This window comes from Gekko japonicus, unplaced genomic scaffold, assembly GCF_001447785.1.
Source record: "Gekko japonicus isolate JY-2015 unplaced genomic scaffold, Gekko_japonicus_V1.1 scaffold589, whole genome shotgun sequence".
In the NCBI taxonomy this organism is placed as follows: Eukaryota; Metazoa; Chordata; class Lepidosauria; order Squamata; family Gekkonidae; genus Gekko; species Gekko japonicus.
This window is the reverse complement of record NW_015163105.1, coordinates 668,934-689,267: the sequence shown is the minus strand read 5'-3', so window position 1 is coordinate 689,267 and position 20,334 is coordinate 668,934. Positions and strand designations below refer to the sequence as shown.

General features: G+C 45.0%; 2 protein-coding genes across 2 annotated transcripts in view; one reads left to right on the top strand and one right to left on the bottom strand.

The window, feature by feature from the left end:
* Positions 1–5,865, bottom strand: part of DIS3 (DIS3 homolog, exosome endoribonuclease and 3'-5' exoribonuclease) — a 38,757-nt gene extending 32,892 nt beyond the window's left edge. The window contains exons 1-4 of the mRNA XM_015406780.1: positions 5,574–5,865; positions 4,362–4,519; positions 2,509–2,702; positions 2,302–2,375 (exon numbers count right to left, since the gene is read on the bottom strand). Of these exons, the coding sequence (XP_015262266.1) occupies positions 2,302–2,375; positions 2,509–2,702; positions 4,362–4,519; positions 5,574–5,831 (684 nt within the window). The 5' untranslated portion in view covers positions 5,832–5,865. The remainder of the gene's footprint in view (positions 1–2,301; positions 2,376–2,508; positions 2,703–4,361; positions 4,520–5,573) is intronic.
* Positions 5,866–6,776: 911 nt separating this feature from the next.
* Positions 6,777–20,334, top strand: part of PIBF1 (progesterone immunomodulatory binding factor 1) — a 158,945-nt gene continuing 145,387 nt past the window's right edge. Inside the window, exons 1-5 of the mRNA XM_015406781.1 lie at positions 6,777–6,834; positions 9,342–9,637; positions 11,677–11,777; positions 13,000–13,198; positions 15,426–15,545. Of these exons, the coding sequence (XP_015262267.1) occupies positions 6,822–6,834; positions 9,342–9,637; positions 11,677–11,777; positions 13,000–13,198; positions 15,426–15,545 (729 nt within the window). The 5' untranslated portion in view covers positions 6,777–6,821. The remainder of the gene's footprint in view (positions 6,835–9,341; positions 9,638–11,676; positions 11,778–12,999; positions 13,199–15,425; positions 15,546–20,334) is intronic.

Genomic DNA, 20,334 nt, shown 5'->3' with positions numbered 1-20,334 from the left:
CCTCCCCTTCCACCAAGAATGTCAGCGAGGGTGAGCGACAAGCAGGACGGCCGGATACATGTGCCCTGGCCGATGAAGCGAGGGAAGTGAAGGGGAACGGGTGCAGGGTACATGAAACAGGGGGCTAATGGTTTAAGTACAGAGAATACAGCAAAAGGCAAACCCAAGACTGAAACAGAGTCGATCTGCAAGTTCCCGTCCACTAAATCCGTGTCACACTCTATACCAGGGCTATTTTGGGGCAGGAACACACAGGAACGGAGTTCCGGCTGGCTCCCAAGTTGGCCACGCCCAGCAGGGATGCATTAGCATAATAGGCCACACCCAACAGCAGAAACTCATTAGGAGTGGCTACATTAGGGGCGTGTGGCCTAACATGCAAAGGAGTTCCTGCTACAAAAAAGGCCCTGGGTTTTGACAAAAAACAAGGTAAACAGAATAACAAGCAAAAGGTGGGTGTGGCTGGATGACCACACTTCTGGTAACGTGGGGGTGCGGCCTAATGTGCTAATGAGCTGTGCTGTCAGGGGTGTGGCCCAATATGCTAATGAGTTCCTGCTGTTGGGTGTGGCCTAGTATGCTAATGAGTTCCTGCTGGGCTTTTTCTACAAAAAGAGCCCTGCAAGGGTATATAAGATTACCATACGCTTTGTTCAGGGAGACCCTCCTTCAGCCTCTGGATCGTTGGGTGCTCTCCTTTGCAACTGCAAATAAACCTTCCCCCCCCCCCTTTTGCATTTTATAAACTGCCTCTGTGTAAATTTATGGTCGACCCCCAGTCATAACAGGGAGGCTGATTCCCCAACACCAGATAATGTGGGATGGAGCATTGGCTTATGTAACTACTTCAACCACAGAGGAAAACACAAATGCATCATGTTTCCAAAGAACAAAATGTCTAAAATCCTATCATAGCAACAGGAAAGAACCAAAAACAGAACTAAGCTTCATCTTTAGAAGAAACGTTTGAACAGCAGCAACACACCAGAGAATTCCCAAGTAGATATTCATCTCTGACCAATGATTCTTACAACTAACACATGGACAATTTGCTGTTTATGACTCCAGTTGCAAAAGCAGTAAAGACAATAAATAAATAACACACGGACAAATGAAGCTGCCTCGTGCTCCGCCAGAGCCTTGGTCCATCACGGTCAGCACTGTCTATTCAGATTGAGAGCTGCTCTCCAGGGTCCCAGGCAGAGAAAGGTCTTTCACATTACCTACTGCCACCAGATTCTTTTAACTGGAGATGCTGGAGATTGAACCTGGGACCTTCTGCATGCCAAGCAGACGTCTACCCACGTTTCATACTACTCAGGCAGCATGAAAAGGATCCCCTTATCCTGAACACAATCATATGGAAGCAAACCCCTCCAGTTTAAAATTGTGCTTGCTTCCAAGTAGCGATGGGCAAACTTTCCAATGCCATTACAAGCGCCATGAACAATTGCTTAAAAAGAAAAAGAAGGAAGCTTGATTGTCAGCAAAAGGGCTAAACCGATCCACGTGAGACTCTCCCCATGCACAGACACTCGTTGTAGCTCCAAAAGAGCTCAGCGAATGCCCAAAAGGTGGATTTTCAAAGGTGTGCGCTAAGGAGGGTCAAGAATGCTCTGATGTCTTAGGGGGGAAAGCTGTGCGATCCCTGCGCTTCTCTGACCAACCTGCAGAGACATTCTAAACCACCACAACGAATGGTTTGTGCAAAGGCTTTATTGTTCCTCTGCTATTTCTCCTCTCGCTTTTAATTTGCTTTTTGCACTAATGGTAAGCCAAAAAAAAGAAATTCTCAGTGTAAAAAGCATTTGTATTCAAGCCACTTGTGCTTTGAAAATGTATGTCACAGGGAGACTTTGGCGAGCAATTCTTTCCATGATCAAGAACATAGCTCTTCGAAGCCGTAGTGTTAACTGCATTTTCTTAGTGCAAGCACATTTTGTACAGCAGCTCTGACAAAGTGTGCAGGGGGCTCCCCTTCAGTTAGAATTGGCTGATTCAAATAAAGGCTACGATTAAAGGGGGAGCAGAGAGAATAATATAAATCCTTGCCATCCACAGTTGGTAACTGAGTTTTCCAGTTCGGTCACAGACCTCTTTTCCCCCAGGTAGTCCTGGGTTCAGTTGCGCACCATCCAGTAACACTAAACCACAGAATTCTGTGCACTTAATTAGTTCTGTCGGAGTTAATATAAGAAACAGATAAACATGTACAGTCTCATTTTACACTGGGAGCTAATTCAGAGCTTTTAAGAAACCATTCACATCCTGGAGATTTTGAATGATAAATCTGAAACGTACCCCTTCATCATTTAAGGAAGCGAGTCGATCCACAAGTTCCGGATTTGCTATCAAGCTCTTTATATATTCCTCACCTACCAAAAAAAAAAAAAAATCATCACATAGATAGAAGTGTTCTGTAACAAAAATGTAAGCCAAGCATCTATCATCTAAATAGCATTTCACAGTTTTTTAATGAAATTTTCCAGCTTGGATCATAAGTCTCACATGTATAGGCGGTGATTCCTTCTTCCACAGCGCGCTCTTTGTTTTTTCTGTCGTTTGTGAGCAAGATGACTTGTATTTTCTCTTCCGTTTGCAACTTCCGCAAGTGCTCATTGTACCATTTCACCGCTATTCTGATGGCTCGGTCGTTGCGGTCATTGGGATTTTCACCTTGTTCTTGTTCGATGTACGTGTCTCTGGAAACAAACATCAGAAAAGGAAATGGACACATTCAGTGGCGTTATAAATGCATCACTTTTGGGGTGAGAAGCTACAAGGTTCTCTCCTGCGTGTGTTCCAATTAAAACACACCCACCCAAGGATACTCAGGTGTGGCTATTCTGAAATTTTCTGGAAGACTTTCAGAATTTGATGGGTTCCAGGACGGCCACATAGGCTCTGCAATGGAGCTCAGAATGGAGGGGCATGCCATACCACATGTGTATGGGGGCCACCCAATGAGTCACAAGGCCAACGACAATGAGCAGGCACCACTAAGCTTCCATGTACCTGCACAATAACCCGCATTATGTATTTGATGGGTCAGTTATACACTAAAGACTTACACTCAGCATAAATTTCAGGTGCAGCGGAATCTCTACATTAGCAATTTGGGTGCCCTGACCTGGATAGCCCAGGCAAGCCCGATCTCATCAGATCTCGGAAGCTAAGCAAGGCCGACCCTGGCGAGTACTTGGATGGGAGACTTCCTTGGAATACCAGGGCCGGGACGCAGAGGCAGACAATAGCAAGCCATGTCTCTGAAAACGTCCAAACCCTCCTGGTGGGTCACCAGAAGTCAACCATGACTTCTGGGCACACACACATAAAATACCAAAAAATAAAAATACATGCGCAATTTGGGCATATTTTCTAAACCAAGTCCAATAATGACAGCTGAAGACCCACATCTCTGCTCCGACGTTTCCCCATCAAACACACATAAAATACCAAAAAATAAAAATACATGCGCAATATGGGCATATTTTTTAAACCAAATCCAGTAATGACAGCTGAAGACCCACATCTCTGCTCAGACGTTTTCTATTCTGCTTTCCTAGTTCTTCAATCCAAAACTCCCCTTTTAAATGGTGAACTGGTAGGCAGTACTTCTTTACCCAGAGTAATTAACACATGGAATTCACTGCTGCTAGAAGTGATGGCGGCTACAAGCATGGACAGCTTCAAGAGGGGACTGGAGAAATATAAGGAGCAGAGGTTCATCAGCAGCTATTAGCTTCAAGGTCTAGATGGAAGACTCTGTCTGAAGCAGCGATGGTCTGTATTCTTGGTGCTTGGGGGGCAACAGTGGGAGGTGCTTATGGAATTCTGGTCCTGCTGGTGGACTTCCTGATAGCACATGGGTTTTGGCCTCCGTGTGACACATGAATGTTGGACTGGATGGGCCATTGGCCTGATCCAACATGGCTTCTCTTACGTTCTTAACCTGCCTTCCCTTTTCCCCCCAATGTAAGACTCTTAGGTTGCAATCCTAAAGACACTTTCCTGTGAGTAAACCGTATTCAACAACTTTTAATTGACCTGTTTAGGATGTTCCCTTAGGATGTTTCTAAAGTTCTGCTTTGAGACTGGGTAGGCAGGGAAAACCTATGGTCATTTAGCCAACTGATCAAATACCTTTAAAAGGTTGGCATACTGATATGACCCATTTTCCTCAGTGAATACTGTTACTGCACCATGCTATTCAATCATATTCCCTTCTAATGAAGCTGTGTCGAGAAAACATTATTAGATTTTAACTAACTGTTACAGCACCTAAAAAATGCTGAGTTTATCTGTTAGCTTTAAATAGATGTTAGAAATTGAAGGGAGATTTGCTGCCAATGCATACTTACTTATGATGTTCATTAGTGAAAGAATAAAAATGTTTTTCCTTGTTAGTAATGACATCTTTTATTCGCTTGTATACCGGTGCACTCCGACCCCTTACTTCCTGCAGAACTGTCTGAAGAATAATCACGTTTCTAATCACGGGATCCTCAAGTATATCGATCTAGAAAGAAAATAATGGCTTGTGAGAAGATCATACACTGTTCAACAGGGAAAAGCAGGCATACCTCATTTTCAGGGAAGAAAACCCCTTCACCCCAGTCATTCTTGCAAGAAAATTACACTGCAAGCAGTGGAATTTACTTCCATGTATATGGGATTGGAGGGAGCTGCGGTGGCTCAAGTGGCTAAGACGCTGAACTGCAGGCTGTGGAAGGTCAGTAGTTCAGCAGTTTTTTTTAAAAAAAAAAATATATGAAAAATTTACATTAAAAATAACTTCAACAATCCCCCGGGTTCCCCTCACCCCCCATAATTAAAAAAAGGTTCATATAAGCTACTTTATAAAACAACAAGGATTTAACTGAATAAATTACTATAACTACACTCCACAGAACAGACTGTAGACCTAACATGAGGCTAATCAGAGATTTATCAGGCCCAAATTATCGACCGTAGCAGGAATCACAGCTTGCGACTTCAGGTAGTCTAGGATTGGTGCCCAAGTATGAAACAGTCGTGATTTATAGGTGGTATGTGTTTCTCGTAGGATTTTATCAGTCAATTTAGCAATTATAGTAGTTCAGCAGTTCGAGACCCGGGTTGCCGCATGACGGAGTGAGCTCCCGTCTCCAGTTCCAGCTCCTGCCAACCTGGCAGTTCGAAAGCAAGAAATTGCAAGTAGATAAATAGGTACCACTTCGGTGGGAAGGGAACAGCGTTCCGTGCGCCTTGGTGTTTAGTCACGCCGGCCACATGACCATGGGAACGTCTTCGGACAGCGCTGGCTCTCCGGCTTTGAAACGGAGATGAGCACCGCAACCCTAGAGTCGGACCCGACTGGCTTTCGAGCCAGGGAGACCTTTACCTTTTTATATGGGATTAGGATCAGATTTATCACTTGTCAAAAAACAGGGCAATGTCCACCCCATAACTACATGCCCTGTGCGTGTATTCTAGTAACAATAATTCTAATATTCTAATTCTGTTCTTCTTGTGTGTGTGGGTGGGTGTGTCCCCGAGGCTTCCTCCCCGCCCCCCGCCCCCGATGCGCGTACCTGGTGCAGCAAGAGGTTGGTGTCCGGCAGCAGGTAGTGGGGCTCAGGGCAGAGGCTGCTGGCGGCGCCGCCGGGCTGGGCTTCCAGGAAGGGCCGGCCGGCGCCGCGCTGTTCCTCCTCCTCCGCCTCCTGGTCCCCGCCGCAGAGCGGGCAGGCGGCCACGCCGCAGGAGATGTCGTCGCGCAGGTAGTGCTCGCGGACGATCTTCCGCACGGCGCCGGCCCGCGTCCGCTTCAGGAAGGTGCGCGAGGTCAGCATCGTTGCGCTCCCCGCCGCCACTCAGGAGGCGCCCGACGCGCAACAGGGCCCCCACCATGCACCGCGGCCGCCGGCGCGTTCGGTGAGGGGAAGGCCGCGCCGGCCGCCGTAGAGGAAGGGGGGGGGCAGAGAATCGCTTCGCACGTCGGATGACTCCCCGGAAGCGCCCAGTCGGCTTCTGTAGAGGGAGAAAAGTGTGCCCCCCTCTCGCTTTGGTTTAAACTTCCGGTTCCCCAGCGTACGCCGCGCCATCTGAGGGGCCGGCGACAATGAGAGGGGGAGTTGGGGTTTTTTCTTCCTCCTCTTCAGTGTTCGCCTCGAAGTTTCCTCGCATGCTCCGTGCGGATGCATGCTTTTGTGCACATGGACGTTTTGGATTAAATCGCCTCTTTCAAAAGTCTGCGGTTGTCGCTGTTTTTTGTGCACACGTATGAGGGGGGGGAGGATTGGTCACGGCATTAAACCGAACGGCCTGCCTTCCCTGCATTTTGGGCCGATGCGGCGGTGAAAGCGGGACTCCACCCAATGCCGCGAACGGAGAAGCCACTACGGGCGTAGGCGGCTTTGGGTTGGGTGCCGGAAGTTTACGGCTTTCTTTTCCCCCTACCTCTATAGTCACGTCATGCCCCCTCCCCTTCCCGGCAGCCCGTGCGAAAGGGCGGGAGAACGGGAAGAGAAGCGTCGCGGGCAGCGTCCCCGTCTGCGGCGTCGCTTTCGTTGCTATGGTAACGGAATTCCTTCGCTGAGAGCGTCGACGGCGGGGGAGACTCGCGCATGCGCGGCTGCCAGCTTGAGGCTCCTGTGGTCGGAGGGGGCGTCTGAGGTGGGTTGGAGAAGTCCTCTTGGGGGGGGGGGGGGCAGGCGGAGAAACGGGTTGAGCCACCGGGACCCCCACCCTCTCCAATTCCCTTCTGCTTGGCATCCCTCGTTGCCCTGGTTATTGCTCGGACTGAAAGGCTGGAGTAGGAAAACACAGCCGTGTCTCCCCAAATGCAAGATCCAGGTGGGTCGCCGTGTTGGTCTGAAGCAGTGGGGCAAAGTTGGGAGTCCCGTGGCACCTTGGAGACCAGGCCAGGAAGGGTTTATTCTGGGTCTCAGTATTCGTGTGCATGCATGTGTGTATCTGAAGAAGCACCGCATGCACCGGGAAAGCTTGTACCTTGAATAAAACTTTGCTGGTCTTATAAGGTGCCGCCGGACTCAAACTTTGTTCTACTCAAATGCAATATTGAGCTTTCCCCCCCCATAAAAGAGAGAGTCTTTCTGCATTTGCATACAAATTACAGTTATGTCCAGTAATAATTATTTCTGTTTGAGTCCAGTGGTACCTTTAAGACCAACAAGGTTTAATTCTAGGCATAAGCTTTCCTGTGCATGTGCACATACATTTGTCACTGTATCTGATGGAGTGTGCATGCACATCAACACTTATCCCCAGAATTAAGCTTTGTTGGTCTTAAAGGTGCCACTGGACTCAAACTTTGTTCTACTCAAATGCAATATTGAGCTTTTCCCCCCCCATAAAAGAGAGAGTCTTTCTGCATTTGCATACAAATTACAGTTATGTCCAGTAATAATTATTTCTGTTTGAGTCCAGTGGTACCTTTAAGACCAACAAGGTTTAATTCTAGGCATAAGCTTTCCTGTGCATGTGCACATACATTTGTCACTGTATCTGATGGAGTGTGCATGCACATCAACACTTATCCCCAGAATTAAGCTTTGTTGGTCTTAAAGGTGCCACTGGACTCAAACTTTGTTCTGTTGCTTCAGTCTAACATGGCTACCCACCTGAATTTCGTGTATAATATTTTTACAGGGGTTGTCTTAAATTCCTTTGTCTTCCTTCTGAGTAAATAGAGTATAATTTTGGACTCAGTGTTTGTAAAAGTAGCCGTGTCTGTCTGTCAGCAAAATTAAAACAAGGCTGTTGTGTTCCCTTAGCACAATTTTTACTCCTGCACAAGCTGTTGTAGACTAGCGCCGGCTTCTTCAGATTCAGTGAGGATCTTCAGTAAGCAGGCAGCATTATAGGATGCTGGAAAAAAAATTAAAACGCTTGTACCACTTCTTTTGCAAAAAAAAAATTAAAGCAGGAAGTGCCTCTTCTGTGTTACAGGTGTTAATTGCCCCAGTGTTGCCTTTGTTAACTGTCTCTTGTATCTGCTGATCTCCCTGCGCTAGACTTTAGATTTTTAATACACACACACTCCCATGATGAGTGAAATGATTGATCTTTGGAGTTTGTTTTGAACCAGCTTCTATAGTTGCCAACTTTGGGTTGGGAAACCCATGGAGATTTTGGGAGCGGAGTCCGGAAGGTCAAGGTTTGGGGGGTGGGGAGACCTCAGCCAGGTATAATGCCATACAGTCCACACTCCAAAGCAGCCATTTTCTCCGGGGGAAGTGTTCTCTGTCGTCTGGAAAGCGGTTATAATTCCCGAGCGATCTCCAGGCGCCATTTGGGGATTGACAGCCCTGGCTCTGACTAATGAAACCTTATGCGAGAATAAACTTTGTAAGTCTTGCCGGAGCTGCCAGACTCTTGTTTCATTTAGATGTTAATGCAGTCTCCCTACGTTTACTAAGGTAGTTATCATCGATTACTGCAGTTATGAATTGTATTTCTTTTCACTGCATTTGAATTTTGCCAAAGGAATTTGGGTGACATTGGTGGTTTAAGTTGCAATGTGAACCTTAAAGGAGTTATGGGGTGGTTGTGAATGGTTGTGTGAGTATATGAGTATGGTTGCAGATCACCGAATGATTGCACCTTTAATTTCGTTGTACTATGTACAATGACAATAAAGTATATTATTATTGTTGTTGTTGTTTTGTTGTTGTTGTTGTTATTAAAAAACAGAAATTGCAGTCCAGGAATATGAGCATTGAGACTGAGGATAGAAATTTTTTTTTTCTTTTGTTTGTGTGTGTGTGAGTATGTGTACACCTGGAAGTCATGGCGACCTCTGGTGACTGACCCCTACTGGGGGCCTTTCAGATATTCAGAGAGGTGGCTGAATAAATCCCACTCCCACCTCTGGTATTTCAAGGAGGTATCCAAATACTTGCCAGAGTTGACCCTGCTTATCTTCCAAGGTCTGATGAGATTGGGCTAGCCTGGGCTATCCAGGTCAGGGCAAAAATATATTTTCTTAGTGTATGAAGCTTTTGGAATGCATTAGTTTAAAAGGAGAAAAGCGGAAACCGGCCTTAGATGGAAGAATTAGAAACTATAATGAGAGATGTGTTTCGTGGTACGGGGCTGGCTGCCCAGTGAATATTTGGCAAATACTAGCCAATACCCTCAGTGTTGGCATCCCAGCACGTAGTCTCAGATTTTCAGTACGCACGTTTTGGAGACCTCTTGCACAGTACTAGCCTGGATAGTTGAAGCTTTCAGTTTTGAATTAAGTTGTATGCTTCTCATGTTTCAGACTGCAAACAAGGCATGATGAAATATTATGCAAAGATTATTCTGTTTATACCAGCTCCCCTTATTTTTCCAAGTGCCCGAACTGCATCCTGAAAAATCTTTAAACACCAGCACAAGAATGTCACGGAAGAATTCCAGAGAAACTAAAAAAGTCAATGTTTCCAGTTCCTTGGAGTCTGAAGATATTAGTTTGGAGACGACACTGCCGACTGATGATATCTCCTCCTCGGAAGAACGGGAGGGGACCATCAAAATTACCCGGCAGCTGATAGAACGGAAGGAGCTGCTTCATCATCTCCAGTTGCTGAAAATAGAGCTTTCCCAGAAGAAATTGATGGTAGACAACATGAAAGTGGAGTACCTGACAAAAGTAAGGGCTCTTCTTGTGACTGTGACGGTACATGTTAAAAGCGCTCCAGGGCTGCAGTAGCAAAGCAGCTATTGGTAGCCTGCTAGCTGGTTAGCATTCACAGCTATAAGTGATTTGTCATTTCTGCAGTGTAGTCCAGTACCCATATTCAGGGCTATTTTGGGGCAGGAACACACAGGAACGGAGTTCTGGCTGGCTTCTGAGTTGGCCACGCCCAGCAGGAACTCATTAGCATAATAGGCCACACCTAACAGCAGACACTCATTAGGATTGGCTACATTAGGGGTGTGTGGCCTAACATGCAAAGAAGTTCCTGCTACAAAAAAAGCCCAGGGTTTTGACAACAAAGTAAACAGAATAAGAAGCAAAAGATGGGTGTGGTTGGATGACCACACTTCTGGTAACATGTGGGGTGTGGCCTAATATGAGCTGTGCTGTCAGGGGTGTGGCCTAATATGTTAATGGGTTTCTGCTGTTGGGTGTGGCCTATTATGCTAATGAGTTCCTGCTTGGCTTTTTCTACAAAAAAAGCCCTGCCAATATTCATTTTTCAGTTCAGATGTGACTTTGCTGCGATCAAGGATATAAAAAGATTTTTCTTTAGATTATTGGAATTAGGGGAAAACAAGATGGGAGCCAGGGAGGAACCACGTGAGTGGGGAATAATTTGGAACTCATTCCCAACCCTCACGATTTATTCCTCTTTTCACGGCCTTCATAAGACTGATTCTTCTCACCCACCCATTTTCAAACTGTATCACAGCATCCCATCTCTAACTGAGTATTTTTTTACTCTTGTCAGACCAGTTTAATTTTCAAGGTTAACTTAGTTTACCAAGTCATATTTTCCCACATATCCCAGCCAGTGTTCCCTCTAAGCTGAGTTAGTGTGAGCTAGCTCATTTTTTTAGCCTCCGGCTCACACATTTTTGTCTTAGTTCAGGAAGGATGGCTTCAGAGCAAGCTAATTTAATGCAGTAGCCAAATCGATCGCTCACAACTTTAATGCCAGTAGCTCACAAAGCAGAATTTTTGCTCACAGGACTCCACAGCTTAGAGGGAGCATTGATCCCAACTATGTAGAAACTCCTGCAATGTTTGTGGACACCTCTGTTCTCCTAGTTTCGTTATCCCTATTGAGACCAGTCAGCAGAGTGTTTAGATAGAGAAATCTCCCTCTTTTACAATACATGCAACATGGATTAGAGAATTTCAGGGAAGGCAGTATTCTGAGGTCCTTATTCAGAATTGGTTGCTCATGTTTTAAGGGAGGTATTACTTTTATTCTGTACTAAACTGCTTTTTTTTAAACTATCTGTCTTAAATATAATTACATGGAAATGGTTTCTGTTCATGTCAATGGGACTTAATTCCAGGTAAATGTTTTCATAACTGGACTGCCAGGGCCATTTAAGTGGGTTTAGAGTAGAGCAACTCTGCATGGGATTTCACTGTAAGTCAGTCTTATTATAGGTACTGTTGTGGTTTCGACATGGAAATATCGCTTCGGGAACTATTGGCTCAGTGTTATCTGTAGGTAGTACTGAGCAAGAGATGTTTTCCGAACAGAAACCAAATGGACTGCATTTTAAAAATTCCTCATTGGTTCTGTGCTGCTGAGGAAGACCTGAACTTGTGCTTCTCTGAAAGGGGTTTCCCTCCCACAGGGCAAACCTCATTGAAACTAACAATGTTTCCAAAGTAGCATATAATGTTTCGTTTTTCTTTACAAAATTTATATGCCACCTTTCTGCCTAGGCAGGAGTGGTATGGATATCTGTTGACTGAAGTCGTAAGTTCCACCAGGGAAAGCCTAAAGTCTTTGTTGTACCTAAAAAAAGCTACTTGGCTCTCAGCTGGTAATATTATGTGGCTTCCACAGGGCAGCTCAGCAGTAGGCTGAAGTATTTACAGTGTCAAAGCTAAGGCAGATAAAAGCAAAGACATATATATCAGGAGAATCACAGAACTGTGGGCTCCACCGAATTCTCTTCAATAAATTCTGCTTTGTTTTCTATTGTTTAATTTCTTGCTTTTAGATTGAAGAACTAGAAGAAAGACTTAATGATGCTCTCCATGAAAAGCAGCTGCTATCTTTGCGACTAGATAACCAACTGGCATTACAGCAGGAAGATGCTCGGTATGAAAAGAAAGGAATTGGGATTGATGTATTCTGAATCCGGAAGTAGAGATAAAGTATAATAGGCTATCAGTCCCTTGTGCAAACTTTGGAATAGGTCATGTGCTTGTATTTCAAATCATAACTTAAGAGCTGCAGATATTTGAATAGGTTCTGGTGTACGCATGGGTGCTTATGCTGAGGCCAATAAAACATATTATGGGATCAAACATATGATATAGGAACTTGAACCTGTGATGTTTTTGACAGGATGTTTTATAGTTAGTGTAATCACAATACTGAATTACTCATAGTAAGCTCTAGGTTTTAATTCACCTTCTAGGCAATTTTAGGTTACCCAGAGTCTTTGAAACCTGAAAGAATAAAAACATGCAGTTATGTCAGATGTGATTCTGAGCAGTGATTTGGCATTGTGCTTTTTGGGTAATTATCCCTAGGAATTGTGTGAGAAAGTGCATACATGTTTAATTGATTTATAAACTGGGGTATGGGATACAAAGCAGCAGCAGCTAGCAGCCAATGTTGATGCAGTATGTTAACTGGGGGTCCCTTGGCCGCCTTTGGATTCGGTACTTGGCAACTTCACCTGATTCTCCCATGCTGATGTAGACAGGACCTTGGGTGCTGTTAGGCCAACTACATGCCTCTTAGATCTGTGTCCCTCGTCGCTGGTGAAAGTCAGCAATGAGAGGATATGGGGCCCGATGACAGACGTTATCAATCTGACCCTGGAGATGGGGGGCCTATCCAGAGGGTCTGAAAGAGGCTCTTGAAAAAAAACGACTTTTGATCCTGCTGATCCTTCCAATTACCACCCAGTTTCCAGATTATTGTTTCTGGGGTAAGGTAATTGAGAGAGCGGTAGCCAAGCAGCTAAAGAGTTTCCTGGATGATACATTGGCATTGGACCCATTCCAGTTTGGTTTTTGCCCGGCCACGGGACAGAGACGGTGTTGGTCACCCTGACAGACAGATGAGCTCCGCAGACAGCTGGATCGAGGTGGCTTAGCGCTGCGACTGTTACTCCATCTCACAGCATCGTTTGACACGGTCGATTACGATCTTTTGACCCACCACCCTGCCAACAGGGAAGTTCGTGGAGCAACCCTGAAATGGCTTTCCTCATTACTCCTTGGTTGGGGAGAGAGGGTAGCCCCCAAATATGTGGGGTTTCTCAGGGGTTACGTTCAGAAATCTGTTGTAAAGTTTACCCGTTCCGTAGGAAACATCAGGAATTAATGAAACAAGAGATGGAAACCATCTTGCTGCATCAGAAGCAACTAGAGGAGACCAATCATCAGTTACGAGAGCGGGCAGGAGACATCCGTCGCAACTTACGTGACCTTGAACTGACTGAGGAACACTATTCCAGACTCAAATCCCTTCCTGAGGATGAACTTTCACTTCCTGAATATGTGTCCGTAAGTACTGTAGTCGCGATGCGATTACTAATTTGAATAATTCATGAAAGGCATAAATCGATAGAGAAAATTGCTTAATAAATTCGGTGAAAGGAGCGACTGTAGCAAACTCTTGGATGCGAGGCAGAGTAATCCTGCTTTCTGGGATAGTACCGCAGGCGTCCGTGGTTTCTGGATCAATGTGATGATGTAATGGTCATACTTTAAAAAAAAAAAAACTTAACATGTTTTCAGATGAGCAAGTAACCCTGATTTCCTCAGTCTTTTATAGCACAATTGTAAGAAGAGGTATATCTTTCTAGGCATGTTGACTTAAAAGTGTATAACTCTGTTTAGGATGGCACTGTTAGTATCTGTTAAATGCCAGGCTGTAGTAGGCAACTGAGTCTGTGAGCGGCTTCACTTTATAAGATGGTCTGTGTTATATTTTGGTGGGTGGCCGTGTTGGTCCGAAGCAATAGAACAAAGTTTGAGTCCGGTGGCACCTTTAAGACCACCAAAGTTTAATTCTGGGTACAAGCCTTCGTGTGCAGATACCCGATGAATTTGAAGAAGTGTGCATGCACACGAAAGCCTATACCCAGAATTAAACTTTGTTGGTCTTAAAGGTGCCTAATGTATTTATAACTATTGCTGGTTGTTGTTATATACTAAGCAATCAACTAAGTTAATGTTTCGGGCTTTGCTTGTTATAGCTTTTCAGAATACTGTTGCTATTTGCTTTGTGTTGCATGCTGATTATTGTTTTTTGTTATTGCTTAAATTCTTCTAATAAAAATATATATATTTTAAAAAGCGTCATTGGACTCAGACTTTGTGTTCTGGTAGCAGACTAGCTTTGAAGGCACCATCATTAGAGACGTGTGACCAAATATGCCTTCACATCACGTAACTGGGAAACTGAAATACTGTCTCTGAATTGTGAGCAATCTAATTTGATGGCACTGTACAGTGAACAGCTACCGGAATTATAAAGTGTTCCTTGCTGATGGAGTTGAAAAGAGCAAGAGTCCGGTAGCACCCTAAAGACTAACAAAATCTGTGGCAGGGTAGGAGCTTTCGTGAGTCACTGATCACTTCTTCACTCTGCCACATATTTTGTTAGTCTTTAAGGTGCTACCGGACTCTTGCTTGTTTCTGCTGCTACAGACAGACTAACACAGCGGCCCATCTTGAGCTCGCTGATGGAGAAGGCCTCTTTGAAACCTCTTATAATTTTCATCTTTTAAAAGTACTGCTGCATCTCACAGATGGACATCCACTGGCAATTATGTCTGCAACTTGTAAAACAAGCTAGAAATCCCTAGTTTGGTAATGGAGAAATAATTTTGAAGCTTATTCTTAAATCCTTGATTTTAGGGCTCTAGATAAATGGTGTGCATTTATGTTCTTACTAAAAACACTGAGGAGTTTAAAGGCGTGAAAACACTGCCCCTGCCAGTCAGTGTTAGTGTTTCTAAATACAATGTGATATGGTTAAACCATCAGACTAGAATCTGGGCAGTCTGGGATCGAATTGCCCTCTGGCTTGCTGGATGACCTTGGACTGCCCACTTAACCTAAACCTGAACTACCTTTCAGGGTTGTTGCGGGGATAAAATGGAGGAGTGCAGAAAAGGGTAAAGGTAAAGGTTCCCTTGCTCGAAAGCCAGTCGAATCCGACTCTAGGGTTGCGGTGCTCATCTCCGTTTCAAAGCCGAAGAGCCAGTGCTGTCCGAAGACGTTTCCATGGTCATGTGGCCAGCATGACTAAACACCAAGGCGCACGGAACGCTGTTACCTTCCCACTGAAGTGGTACCTATTTATCTACTTGCAATTTCTTGCTTTCAAACTGCTAGGTTGGCAGGAGCTGGAACTAGAGACGGGAGCCCACTCCGTAATGCGTCATAAGATAGGATAAAAATGTACGATATAAATTAAAAGTTCAGTTCCCTAACTTCTGTTTTATAATATGGTGGTAGGTTACCTGTTCAGTAGTTCTTCTGTATTTGAGATTTTTGTGTTCCTGGCAGGTCTTCAATGGCCTATTTCATGGGTGCCTTATTTTTTAACAACTGCATTTGTGTAGACACCTAGCTTTTAAAAAGACAAACCAGTGCCTAAAAGCTCACAATTTAAGTGAAGACAGGGCTCAAGAAGGGCAAGACAGGCAGAAAGGTGTGGAATGCTCGTCATTGCTTGCCGTGAAGAATTATAACATCGTTTGCCTTTACTTGTGTTTTGCAGACTAGATTCCACGAGGCAGTGCATCCCTTAAAAAAAGAACTAAATGAGCTGCAGGTGAAAAGGGAGCTGTTAACAGAAGAACTGAACGATTGCAAATCTCAGCTGAAAAATCTGATGGAGGTTTGTTTGTCAATATGAGTTTTCAAAGGTGTTTCAAGGGAAGTATGATGTATATACCCACTGCAGTTGGTATTCTAGAGCATCACTTCCTGTTAAAGTTAGGAAACACTGCTGCTTCTCTTTTCCTGACCAGCTCCTCAGTTCTTTAGAGACATGTACCACTGAATCTTGCTGTGATTTTGTTTGTTGGTTGGGTCTAGCTGTTTGTACAAGTTATTCTCTCAGAATTACTTACTATAAAATGTCAGGAATTTGGTCTTGGTAGGCAGGTCAGTACATTCGTTATGCCCCTCCTGCTTGTGCTCTGTGTAATGGCTTTTTTGTGCCACATCTAGGCTCGTTTTGTTGTTGTTCAGTCGCACAGTCGAGTCTGACTCTTCGCGACCCCGTGGACTACTTCACGCCAGGCCCTCCTGTCTGCCGTCGTGCTCCGGAGTTTGCTCAACTCCATGTCCGTTGCCTCGATAACACTGTCCAGCCATCTCATCCTTTGCCGTCACCTTCTTCTTTGACCTTCAGTCTTTCCCAGCATCAGGGTCTTCTTCTCCAGTGAGTGCTCCCTTCTCATTGGGTGGCCAGAGTATCTGAGCTTCAGCTTCAGTATCTGGCCTTCCAGGGAACAGTCCGGGTTGATGTCTTTTAGGATTGATCAATTTGATCTCCTTGCAGTCCAAGGGACTCTCGAGTCTTCTCCAACATCATAGTTCAAAAGCATCTATTCTTCGGCGCTCGGCCTTCCTTATAGTCCAACTCTCGCATACATTATCACCCCCCCCCTCGCCTACCCCCCCCCGGGGGGGGGGGGGGGGGGACTAATGGTTTAAATAAGTAAATATATTTTGTCCCTACTTATTTTCTGTTGGATGGCATCCCCATCCTACAGATTAGATATTATGTATAACTAGAGCTCAAGTGAAGCCTAAAAACCAGGCTCTAGTGTGTATGGGTGCTCATGAAACGGAGTGTATATATACATGTTGTTGTTGTTCAGTCGCACAGTCGAGTCCGACTCCTCGCAACCCCATGGACTGCATCACGCCAAGCCCTCCTGTCTTCTGCCATCCTCTGGAATTCGCCCAACTTCATGTTCGTTGCCTTGATAACACTGTCTAACCGTCTCATCCTTTGCTGCCCCCGTCTTCTTTGACCTTCAGTCTTCCCCAGCATCAGGGTCTTCTTCTCCAGTGAGTGCTCCCTTCTCATTTGGTGGCCAGAGTGTCTGAGCTTCAGTATCTGGCCTTCCAGGGAACAGTCAGGGTTGATTTTTTTTTTAGGATTGACTGATTCGATCTCCTTGCAGGCCAGGGGACTCTCAAGAGTCTTCTCCAGCTCGTTAACAAGAGATTAAAAAATAAGGTCAAGGCCAATGGTGCAAAATCAGGTAAAAATGTATTTTATTGGTTAACGTACTTTTGCCTGATTGGCTTTGGCCTTGTTTTTTCTCTGCTCTGACTGATGGTGGCCCTTTTATTTTCTTCTTGGCTAGTTAACAGTACGAGGTTTGATGCAATCCTTTTGCAGTTGTCCTTGTCTCCTAGGCACCTACTGGCTGACACCCGTGCCTAATAGAATTAGACCAGGGTCGTTGAACTCTTTTGTTACGACATAATGAGACCTCGTCAGGCCGGGCCATGTGTGTCATAAAATTTAATGCCAGGTAGCAGAGATATAAACGTTATAAAGGACACACGCTCGCTTAGATCAGAGGGGCTTTCTCGCTGAAGCTCAGTGTTCTGCTTTCAACTCAACTCACAGTTCATTGTTGGTCTCTAGACCCGCTTGAGGTATGTGTAAATTGCCCGATCTTCACAGGCTTGTCCCGGTCAGTGACTCTTAATCCATTCGGCCGCGCAGCGGTAGGACCTTCGAGGCGGAGGGAAGCCTCAATTCCCCGGCATCGAGCTGGTTGAAGAGGCAGTCCCTCAAAAGCCCCCTGGCTAGGAGCCCTGTTCCAGTGGGCTCCGGGGGGCACGACCCCCCCCCCCCCCCCCCCGCCACTGACGTTCAGATCACGACCCTGGGAGCTCACCAGGGTCGCGTCCGCCATCATGCCGCCAAAAACCAGAAGTCCGGGCAAGCCATAGTTCTGTCAGAGCTGTTCTCTCAAGGACAGTTCTGGAAAGAGCTCTCTTAGCCCCACCAACCTCACAGGGTGTCTGTTGAGGGGAGGGGAAGGGATAGGAGTTTGTAAGGGCGGGGTAGAAATCCAATCTCCTCCTCCTCCTCTTCTTCTTCTTCCCCTTCCCTTTAGATGCAAAAATGCTAATTTCCCAAGGTTATGTTTTGATTACTAATGAGTAAGCCACAATAATCTTAATAGACTTTATGCATATCAGAATGTTCTTGGGAGAAAGTACAGGTGTGAAAAATAGCCACGATTCATCAAGTCTCCCTCATTTAATGAATTGCTTCTGGAACGTTCCAGGACCAATTTCTTGATAAAAATAGTCATTTGAAAGCATATAGCCTTACAGGTACCACAGCAGTAGGTGAGAGCATTTCCACAGCCCGAGATACTTCCGTGATGTGCTGTTGACTGGCAGGATCTTGTGAAATTCGCTCTCTTTGTTATGTATTGGAAAGATGCATTAAAATAGCATGTAACAAAAGTAGGGATGGTCTGATAAGACAACTATTAAATACTCCATAGCATTGGTAGACCTTAAAAAGCCATAGAGAATAAAATGCTTTCACTTGGCACCTAACTTTTTTTAAACTTTTGATTTATTGATCGCTTTTTCCCACACACCTGCGGGCTCAGAGTGATTTACAGTTACTCATGACATTTGGACTAACAATATTCGTGGGGGATGGGGAAGACAACATACAGTATTTTAATTACACACACATTGTAGCTGGCCGGAGGCTTCATCTGCGGGCTGCATCAGTCGTGTTCCGATGGCTGTATTCTTGTCGGCTGGCTGATGACGTCAGGGCTTCTTGATGTCGTGCTGCCACACTGCCACCACCTGGCCGACTCGCTCCACTGCAGGAATGCCGAACAGATCTTTTTTCATCTTTTGATTGCTGTGCCACAGAAGTCACACTCGGCAGCTAACCCCTTCACAAAGGGAGAAGTTAAGAAATTATAAGTGCAGTGCCAGGTGAGCTTCTGTAGGGCAGCATCAGTCTTCTAGTTCCACCTTCTGAAACGCTTTAACCAGGTAGAAACAAAACCGCCACGGCTTGATGCCCTTATATTCGGCTTGGCTAACCAAGTCAGGACAAACTGTGCATTTAAGGTGCCGCTGGACGTCTACTTTATTTTGCTACAACACACTAACACAGCTACGCCTTTGCAGTCGTCAGCGGCATCGGACACTTCTGAGAGGTCTCACATTCTTCCTTTCGGCCTTCTGGTGAACGCCGGCAACCTAGTCAGCTTCTGTTGGTGAAAGAAGTCTGAAATTTTGAAATGCATCTAGGTAGTCATGTTAGGCCATAAAGCCTTTAGTTACGTGGGCCGCAAAATCCATTGGAGAGGCAGCAAAATCCATTGTTACATACTGATGTTGCCTTGACCCTGGCGATTTTATTTGACCTCTTAGGACCGAAACTGGAAGGTATACATATTGGCAATATTACTATCTCCAATATATGTAATTGCTTCTGACACAAGGCCAGATACATTTGTGGTTCCGCAAACAAAAAATGTTGTGTGTCATTCAATTCCAGATTGGAACAGTCCATTTTTGGTCTTATGTCAATTACTGCCTTACAAGTGTAACAGAGGCTTAATTCTATGTTGTATTCTGTACTATTTGACCTCTGAAGAAGGCTCTTTTGGGCCGAAATGCGTCAGGTCATATATGGTTCCTTTTGTGCATTTGGCGCTTTGGTTATTTTATGAGGCTTTACTTGGGTTCCTACAAGGTTTTTATATGTTTTTGAAATAATCACGTGTGCTTTTGTCTGTACCTATTGATGTTTTTAACCTTTGGCCCCTTGCTAGTTTTCTAAACTTCCTCTGGAGGTTTTTGGAGGTTTAGCAGCACCTAGAGATGTGAAGGCCCGGGAAAAAACCAGAAAAATTCGGAAAAAACCCAGTTTTTTTCCGTTTTTTTTCCTGAAGCTTTTTTGTTTTTTCCTGAAAAATTGAAAAAAGAAAAGAAAAAAATCGATTATGGAACATTTTATTTTAACATGATTAATAAAATATTTTAAGACAAGGTGTTCAAATATTTTCCAAATCATTTCTAAAATATATATATACTAGCAGTGAAGCGCGTTGTGAAAGCAATACAACGGGATCTAAAAAGATGTGATTTGTAATGAATGCAGAGGCTGGAAGGAGGTAAAGTACCTCCTGGAGATTTGGGGGGTGGATTCTGTAGAGGGCAGCATTGGGCGGGGGGGCGGAAGGACTCAGCAGGTATAATGTCATAGGGTCTACCCCCCAAAGCCATTTTCTCCAGGGGAACTGATCTCTGTCATCTGGCGATCAATTGTAACAGTGGAAGATCTCCAGGTCCCATCTGGAGATTGGCAACCCTAGGGGAAAGTCAGCTGCACAGCAGGGGGTTGAAGAGAATGGTTTGATGGCTGCTGGGCCAAGATTGGCAACAATAGTTCCCCAGGAGCAAATGGCTGGTTTGGAGGGTGGAGTCTATAGCGCTGTACCTGTCTGAGGTCCCCCTCTCCGGGCTCCACTCCTCAAATCTCCAGGAATTTCCATACCTTAAGCTTGCAACTTTATCTCCTCCCCTCTCAGCAGCCTCTTTCTAGGCAAAATTCTGTCTTTCTCATTAGCGGGGGAGCAAAGCAGCTTACTTCATTCTCTTCGGCTTTG